This window comes from Vulpes lagopus, chromosome 2, assembly GCF_018345385.1.
Source record: "Vulpes lagopus strain Blue_001 chromosome 2, ASM1834538v1, whole genome shotgun sequence".
NCBI lineage: Eukaryota > Metazoa > Chordata > Mammalia > Carnivora > Canidae > Vulpes > Vulpes lagopus.
The window spans coordinates 11,858,857-11,868,383 of NC_054825.1; the positions used below are offsets into that span (position 1 = coordinate 11,858,857).

Here is a 9,527-nt window from a genome sequence, read left to right on the forward strand (position 1 = left end):
CCTAGAATTTTCTCTTCGGAATTGGGGCTGAGGCACTTGACAGGTGAGTTGACCCAAGGAAGGTCCAAGCAAAAGGTGGGGAAGTCATCTTTCCCGCCCAGACTCCAGCCCCGCCCCGCCGCTCGGGCCTGGCCCCGCCCCCCGCTCAGGCCCCGCCCCCGCCCCGCCCCGCCGGAGGCCCCACCCCCGGGTCCGCCCCCACAAGCCCCGCCCCCTCTGCGTGCCCGCCAGTCCCGCGAATCCCGCGCGCACTGAAGATGGCGGCCGCGGTGGGAAGGTTCCTCCGGGCTTCGGTGAGTGCCTGCCGGCGGGGACAGGCGCGGAGACACAACAGTGGCTCCGAGAACGTGCTTCCCACATAGGATCCTGCTCCCTGCGGCCGGGGGGCCTTTCGCCCTTCTTGGAGGGCGCCAGCGGGTAACGGCCCCGGAGGCCTCGGCCGTAGGGAGTGCGCCTGCGCAGAACCGTCCCCCGCCTCATTCCCGTCCCCTCCTCCAGTCCCTCCTCGCTCCGGGTCGAGGGTCCGCAGCCCTCGGTGCACCTGAGCACCTCGCCCGGGAGGCAGGCGCCCTGACCCCCGTTCCCTGTTCTGTAGCTACTCTATGACCTTGGACACGTGACTTCCCTTTTCGGAACCTCGGTTTAGTGTCCTCGCCTTAAGGTAGAGTGATGCCAACATCAGGGCGTTGCAGCGAGTATCTACCAAATGGTGGATGGAAACCAAAGTGCTGAAGTACAGAGTGCGAAAGTGCAAAAGGCACTTTGCACTTTAGCATTCCTCCCATCCCCTGGGTCTGTCCCCCTCCTCCCGGCAAAGCCTAGTACCCTTTTGGTAGCCCCCCTCCCCCTTCTCCTTGGCTTGGTTGAACTGCAGGCTCTTCTTCCCTGAGTCATGCTAGACGCGATAGTTGAGCAAAAAAAATAATCCCCTTGAGGCCTGTTCAAAATTTCCCAGAGTGTGAACTTTGCTCTACTTGTTTGCTTCTCTGTGGGGGGCTTGGTCTTTTCTGGGAAAACCTTGACATGATTGAACATGCTTATTAGCAGGTCATGCTGGTAAAGGGCGTAAATATGCAGGGCCTGGCCAAGTCCCCTTGGTTTTTGAATCCTCTGTGGTGTTCTTTTTTTTTTTTTAATTTTTATTTATTTATGATAGTCACAGAGAGAGAGGCAGAGACATAGGCAGAGGGAGAAACAGGCTCCATGCACCGGGAGCCTGATGTGGGATTCGATCCCGGGTCTCCAGGATCGAGCCCTGGGCCAAAGGCAAGCGCCAAACCACTGCGCCACCCAGGGATCCCCCTCTGTGGTGTTCTTAAGAGCGTGGAGTCTTTATCGTCTTATAATTCCCCTCTGCTTTGCAGGGTTTTTAAGAATTATGTATATATTTTTAAAATAAAAGTTATGTATATTTAAGATGTACAAGATGATTTGTATACATATACATAATGAAATGATTACTATAGACCAGCATCTCTTCACATAATTACCGTTTTTTGTGCTTGATGAGTGAGGAGTGTGCCTGAAATCTACTCTCTTAGCAAATTCCGAGCAGCCCGGGTGGCTCAGCGGTTTAGCGCCGGGTTCAGCCCAGGGCCTGATCCTGGAGTCCGGGGATCGAGTCCCATGTCAGGCTCCCTGCATAGAGCCTGCTTCTCCCTCTGCTTCTCTCTCTCTCTGTGTCTCTCATGAATAAGTAAATTAAAAAAAAAAAATCTTAGCAAATTCCCAGTGTTCAGTACAGTATTAAGTATAGTCATCATTACCCTACATTAGATCTCTAGACTAATTCATCCTACATAACTGCAACTTTGTACCCTTTGACCAGCATCTCCCCTACCCCCTCTTGCAGTCTTGAGAAAGAAGGAAGCAGAAAGGAATAGGAATGTTAAAGAACATTGAGATTCATTCTACACTGTTACGGGGTTTGGTGTTTAGTTCACAGGAACGAGGATTGCTGAGGCCCAATGGCCTGGTGCTCTTTCAGCCGGGCCAGCCTTCAGGCTACTTTCTAATATAAAGTGTTTCTCTTTCCAGATTGCCCGACATGTGAGTGCTATTCCATGGGGCATCTCTGCCTCCGCAGCCCTTAGACCTGCTGCTTCCAGAAGAACATGCCTGACCAATGTATTGTGGTCTGGTTCTGGTCAAGCAAAATTCGCTTTTAGCACCAGTAAGTATTATGCCTTGGTTTGGCCCAGGCAGTATGAATCATCTCGCACCATGGGCTCTGAAGCCTGGGTATACATTAGACTCGGTTGGGGAGCTTTGGAAACTATACCACTACCCCAGTCCCACCCTTGACAAATTAAGTCAGTATCTGAGGTGAGACCAGGACATCATTTTGGTTTTTTGGTTTTTTAATCAGAATGTAGTTGACATAATATTGGTTTCAAATGTACAGCATAGTGATTCAAGATTTATATACGTTAGGTGGTGATGACCATGATAAATCTAGCTGCCATCTGTCACCATACAAAGTTGCTATGGTATTATTAACTATTCATTGTGCTGTCCGTCCCCACCCCCCCGTCCATCTTTCTGTAACTGGAAGTTCATATCTTTTAATTCCTTTATTAGTATATCCTAAAAGTTCACGAATAATTCTAATGTCCAGTCAGGATTGAGAATTACCGAGGCACACTGCTCTTGTGTCACATTTCCTTGTTGGTCACCAGAGGTTTTTATGTTCTGTGTTGAGGAACACATAGGTTGGGGGAGTGGGGGGACTCAGATGCCTCCTGGACCCTGTGTGTGAGGGGACATGAGATAATTGGCAGTGACCGACAGCCTGTTAGAACCAAGGCTTTTAGATTCAGACCTGGCCATGTTAGAGCATGGATTCCTCCATTATCTGGTATTTCTTGAGATTTACACTGCATTTTCTAGAATGTGGGCTTTGCTAAGATCAGCCTCAGATAATGAGTGGTACTTGAAAATACCTCCTTTAGATTTGTCCCACACCTCCCCCCCCCCTTTTTTTTTTAAGATTTAGTTATTTGACAGAAAGAGAACACAAGTAGGGGAAGCTTCAGGCAGAGAGGGAGAAGCAGACTCCTCACTGAGTAGGGAGCCCTATGTAGGACTCAGTTCCAGAACTCTGGGACCATGACCTGAGCCGAGGGCAGATGCTTAACCTACTGAACCACTTTAGCAAAGCCTTCGTTTGTGGGCGAAATGTTCTGAAAAGTTTCACAGTTCCACAACCCTGGAGCTTTAAAAAAAATTTCTAGTAGTGATTTGATGACCCACATTTAAAATTTTCCTTGTTCTCTGTCCCAAACCCCACACCAGCAGCTCCCACTGTTTCTGAAGACCAGACATTTTGATATTTTGTCCCAAGTTCCCAGGTGGAAGTGAGTCCCCTCCAGTTCTAATACATCTCTTGCATCCTTTCCTTCCCTCCTGTCCTTCTCAGGCACACTGCTCCCATCCATACATCTTATTAAGATCACTGAAACCCCTTCTAATACAGTCTCCCTCCTGCTCTCCTTACCCTTCCCAGCCAGACTTAGCTTCCTAAAAACAGCTGATTTACCTTCTATGTCCTACATGGAAATCTCCAGTGAGGACTCTTTTAAGAACAAACTCTAGCCTGATATTTAAGGGCCCTCAGAGTGTGGCCTTCAACCTTTCTTGCTTTGTCTCCTACGCTTCCTTCCAAACACACCTGCTCTCTGTGTTCTAATCAGACTGCCACGGGCTGTTCCCCACACATGCCCTATTCCCTCTTCCCTGTCCCTCCTGGGTATGGCAACAGCTGAACCATATTTAGAATCTATCCCTAGGCTCCTGTCCTCCTCCATTCTATCTTAATTCCATCCCTATCATTTTCTGACATCATCTTCTTAGTCTTTTCAGTCCCCATAGTATTTTTGAATTGAATTTGGGTACGATCTAGAACTACAGAAGGGGGGACAAATTACCTAAGATATAGCGTTAAACTAAGATACAGAAGGGGGGACAAATTACCTAAGATATAGAGTTAATTGATTTATACTACTAATTAATTATCATGAGAGAGTTGAATAAAGTCAAATAAGTGTGTGATTGGGATCCCTGGGTGGCGCAGCGGTTTGGCGCCTGCCTTTGGCCCAGGGCGCGATCCTGGAGACTCGGGATCGAATCCCACATCAGGCTCCCGGTGCATGGAGCCTGCTTCTCCCTCCGCCTGCTTCTCCCTCCGCCTGTGTCTCTGCCTCTCTCTCTCTCTCTCTGACTATCATAAATAAATAAAAAATAAAAATAAAAATAAATATATAAAAAAAAATAAGTGTGTGATTTAGCAGATGATGAACTATGTGTATGTGTGGGCTTCCTTCAGGTTCCTCCTACCACGCTCCTGCCGTCACCCAGCACGCGCCCTACTTTAAGGGCACTGCCGTTGTCAACGGAGAGTTTAAAGACCTAACCCTTGATGACTTTAAGGGGAGATATTTGGTGCTTTTCTTCTATCCGTTGGACTTGTAAGTGTGATTTCTGTGGTGCTGTAATGTCATTCTGAGAGCAAGCAAAGGTCCCTGACATTTCCTATCTCTGGTTGCTCTCCTGGTCAAGGAAGGGTTCTTTCGGGTCCTTTTATCACTAGTGGCCTTGCTGAGTACAGCTTGCATCTGCAGCTAATCTCATAAATTTAGAGGATGGGGTGGCATTCTTGTTAATGGGGTAGGGTTTTAATACGGCTCTGTTCTATGTGCTCCCGAATGGTGGTTCCTGTAAGCCAGGCTGTAAGGAAGTTTTCCCTGGTCTGGAGGGAAAGGAGAAAGGTAAAGATAATAAAATGGGTTTTCTCACAAAGCTACTTTATTTAATTGTTTCTTTATTCTTAGAATATGCCTCTTTTCCCCTGCCTGACCCCATTTTTTAATATGATTCTTAAGAGAGGTGAGTACAATGAGGGTGGTTAATTGTTTTTGCCTTTTTCACCTTTAAGCAAGTTGAACTAGTTTTTAGACTACCTGTGTTTAAATTTTAAATCCTTGTTTTTAAATTCTCTGATGGGAATTTCTGCCCTTTTTTTTTCTAGCACCTTTGTGTGTCCTACAGAAATTGTTGCTTTCAGTGACAAAGCCAAAGAATTTCACGACGTGAACTGTGATGTTGTTGCAGTGTCAGTGGATTCCCACTTCACCCATCTCGCCTGGATCAACACACCACGGAAGGTATAAAGTGCAGTGCCCCTGCCTTTGCACTTAGGATCCCCTAAACTGAAAAGATCCCATGAAAGACTAACCTAGAAGTTGTTAAAGCATGAACTAGTGCTGAAATGGGCTATTTGTGGGCTTGAAGCTTCTGGCAAGTTCTATGAAACTCTGTCCATATCTTGCCTAGCATTGCCTAAATTTACTGCCCACTACATGTGTGTTTTCCAAGGTACAAAGGGTTGGGACACAGGGTTGTGGGGGGTGCCCAGCTGGGGTTCATTGCCTCCTCTCTCAAGGGTACCTTGTAGATCCCACATACTCTGCGTGGCTTGTGGGGTGGTGGTTAGGTTCTCTGATTTCACTCTTCTGCGTGATAACTTTTCTTGTCTAAAAATGCTTGGAGGAATCAAAATTTCTAGCCATTTTGCTGAACTATCAATACCAAATTATTCAGTCTTTTATTTATTTTTTTTAAATATTTATTTAGGGATCCCTGGGTGGCGCAGCGGTTTAGCGCCTGCCTTTGGCCCAGGGCGCGATCCTGGAGACCCGGGATCGAGTCCCACGTCGGGCTCCCGGTGCGTGGAGCATGCTTCTCCCTCTGCCTATGTCTCTGCCTCTCTCTCTCTCTCTGTGTGTGACTATCATAAATAATAAATAAAAATTTAAAAAAATAAAAAATAAAATAAAATATTTATTTATTTGAGAAAAGCAAGAGAGAGAGCACAAAGGGAGAGGGAGAAGCAGACTCCCCGCTGTCCGGGGAGCCCAATGTGGGGCTCCGTTCCAGGACCCCTGAGATCATGACCTGAGTTGAAGGCAGATGCTTAACCGACTGAGCCACTCAGGTGCCCTTATTCAGTCTTTTTATTACTCTTCCATTTTTTTGCTATAGAAACTAACCTTCAAGTAAAAGAATGCATCAAGAATTAGAAAAAGAAAGGTCTCTGGGTTTAAATCCTGCTTCTGTCCTGTTTTGTGCCCTGGAACAAGTTGCTTAACCTTTGTGTGCCTCAGTTTCCTCGTGTATAAAAAGGCAATGATAGTAGTGTCTGCTCCAGGGTGGTTATGGGGAGGGAGTGAGTTCACAGAGAAGAGCTAAGAGCAGTGCTCAGCCCGCTCTTGGTTCTCCATTGCTGCTGCCTGTCGCCTTTCTTGTTGGCCTCAGACATCACATTACGTGGCTGAGAACGGTGAGAACGAGTGCACTGTGTAACAGCCAGTCATGTTCGCATTTTTGTTAGAATGGCGGTTTGGGCCACATGAACATTGCACTCCTGTCAGATCTGACTAAACAGATTTCTCGAGACTATGGCGTGCTGTTAGAAGGCCCCGGTATTGCTCTAAGGTAAGATCTTGTTTCTTTTATGAACTTAAACTATTTCATGCTAAGCACCATCCCACTTCTTAGAGAATTTATGGAGCCCTGCTTTCCTTTTGACTTATACCTGGAATTGTAGTTCTGGGAGCCACGTTGGAGCTTCAGCCTCTTTTACTCCAGGGAGATTGTCTTCATTTAATAAACTAAGGCCTGGCTTTGACAAAGTTGGCAAGGGAAGAAGGAGGAGTGCTGGCTTTGTCCTCCAAGGATCCCCTTCCCTGTAGGGTCTTGCTAATTTTGCCATTATTTCCCTTGCTATTAGGATTGACAAGGGAGTGTAGGGTGGCTTGAGTGGTTTGTAAGATAAGGCTTGCTTTCTGGAGTGTGGGCCCTGCTCCATCCTAGCCCTGCATCTACATCTATACCATGCATTCCAGCGTGGCTCCACTCGTGATTGAGGAGCTTGGGGCAGAACCCTTTGAGCCTCAAAGCCTAGACCTCCAAGAGCCAGGCCCAGGGAGAAAGAAGTACCTTTTCACCTTGCCTTTTCTCTTGCTTGCTTTTTCCCTACATGATTAACACTTGGAATGCCACACCCCTTTAAGAGAGACTGTTAAAACCTGTGGTTTAGGGCAGCCTGGGTGGCTCAGCAGTTTAGTGCCGCTTGTAGCCCCAGGTGTGATCCTGGAGACCTGGGATCGAGTCCCATGTTGGGCAATTTCCCTGCATGGAGCCTGCTTCTCCCTCTGCCTGTGTCTCTGCCTCTGTGTGTGTGTGTGTAGCTCTATGAATAAATAAACAAAATCTTTAAAAAAAAAAAAAAAAAAACCTGTGGTTTAAACATATCTGCATATGTCATGGTAACCCCAGCACTTGTACAGAAGATGAACACAGACCACAGGGCAGGTCGTCTTGTTACACTGCTGCCAAGTGATAAAGAGTAAAGGTCTTGGGTTTTCCTTTAGATTTCTGCTCTGCCTAGACTTAAGGCCAGTAAATTCTTTCTGCTAAGATTTCCCCAGTGATTTTCCCCCATTTACCAAAGAATTCACTCATTTAGTCAGTATTTATTGAATATAGATAAAATCATCTGTCTCCTCCCATATGTCTCTGGTTTCTTGTCAAGATCTGATACAGCAGCCCAAAGAACACCTAGATCACTTATATGTTAAAGAAGTCTGTTCTCTGTGGCTCTTCTCTGTGTGAAATTCTGCTCTTTTCTATGTTGGCCTGGTCCACTCACACCTTTGTGTGGCACATCATCAGTAAGATGATGATAAGCTTTTTGTGTAATAGTAAGAGGTGATAAGCTTTTTGTGTAACAGTGAAAACCCCATATTTAAGCATATGCTCAAGTTTAAAGCTTTATTGAGGAGAATTAAAGACAGAAGCAGGTAGAAGATAGACTTCGTAGTTGTTGTGCTGCTGAGGTACTAACTGGGGCTAAATCCTGATGCAGAGGTCTCTTCATCATTGACCCCAATGGAGTCATCAAGCATTTGAGTGTCAATGATCTCCCTGTGGGCCGAAGTGTGGAAGAGACCCTCCGCTTGGTGAAGGCATTCCAGTTTGTGGAAACCCATGGAGAAGTCTGCCCAGCAAACTGGACCCCGGATTCTCCTACAGTAGGTTTCTTTTCCAAAAGCAGTGAGACCTCAGCAGAGGGTCCCAGGTCATCACTGCCCTCAGGGCTGCTGGCCTAGAGTACCTACAAAAGGAGCCCACCCTTGGAGCAAGGGTGCAGATAGTGTAGAAATGGGTGAGGCTGCTGAGGGGTGGGGGTTTGGTTGGGACCAAGGATTAGGCAGGCTGCTGATGTAACTTTCATCCATGTATTTTAAAGGAAACAGACCATGCTTTAAAAAATTAAAGAACTTTGGGTTAAAAACAGAGTTTTCCATTCACTTTTGAGGCTTTTATCATAAAGTCAGCCACCTGATTAAATGTTTTTGTATTTTCAGATCAAGCCACATCCAACTGCTTCCAAAGAATACTTTGAGAAGGTAAATCAGTAGGTCATCCCGTGTGTCCCCACCTCTTCTCACATGAGGAAAGAGCGCAGTTGGAACTCACCTTTAGCATTTCAAAAATGATTATTTATTGAAGATAAAACACAATTATGCTTATATTCGTAAATAATCTAAATGTTTTGTTTTTGTAACACTGGCCAAGGCTTTTAAATGTACTCACATCCTTTAATTGGTAACCTCTTGATGGCTAGCTAGTTTGTAGGATGCTAGTTCACCTAGTCCTTGCATTATGTCTTCATTGGAAAGAGGAAACATTCTTCTTTGTTGGCCTTACTTGAACCTTTATGTTCACCAGAGTAGTACAACAAGCACCGAAGGTTGTGATCAAAGGTCCTAAAACTTTGTTGAATTTCTTTGCGATAAACTAAATTTTCTTTTAAGGCAGCAAAGATCATACATAGTTTTAAGGTGTTAACATCAGTGGTCTAATGTAACTCTTGCAATGGCTGTATATGTATTTGAAACAAATGTGAATCATGTTTTTAAAAAAAACACGGTGGCAGAGTGACTTAAGTGATCATGTGTGTCTCTCATCCTGAGATTAACATAGTTATTTTACTTATTTGTTAGCTAACGTAGGGTCTACATACAACTCTAGATATTGATTGGATATAATTATAGAGGACATTTATTGAATCCAGGAATTGCATTCTGAAATCATTGTAATTATTTTCTTTTCTGAAATGCTCAATGTAAAGTACATAATAAACATATTTTAAAATATTTGCTTGTTCAATACCATTAATTGTTGGTTCAGCTTATATTTCAGAACTCTACTCTAGTTTTCCTTTTGATTATATCACCTAACACGTGTGGAGCATTTAATGCAGGGCCCACAAAGATGAGTAAGATGTAGCTCTACACCCGAAGAACTCAGGTTCAGGCAAGAGAGATATGGAAGTATTTATTTGTTTTTGGTGTCTTTTTTTTTTTTTTTTTTTTTTTGAAGTATTTGTTATTTCAGGAAATCCTGAGTGCCTCTCATATGCCAGGTGCTATTTTGCAGGCCCAAGGGTGAACAATGGAGTTACG

The 9,527-nt window shown here is 45.2% G+C and overlaps 1 protein-coding gene across 1 annotated transcript; it reads left to right on the top strand.

Moving 5' to 3' along the window:
• The first annotated feature begins 198 nt into the window (after positions 1-198).
• PRDX3 (peroxiredoxin 3) lies at positions 199-9,218 on the top strand. Its single transcript, XM_041746670.1, has 7 exons — positions 199-293; positions 2,038-2,173; positions 4,325-4,466; positions 5,027-5,162; positions 6,389-6,492; positions 7,925-8,090; positions 8,427-9,218. The coding sequence occupies exons 1-7, from the start codon at positions 258-260 to the stop codon at positions 8,478-8,480; spliced, it is 774 nt and encodes a 257-aa protein (XP_041602604.1). The 5' UTR covers positions 199-257; the 3' UTR covers positions 8,481-9,218.
• The last annotated feature ends 309 nt before the right edge of the window (positions 9,219-9,527 follow it).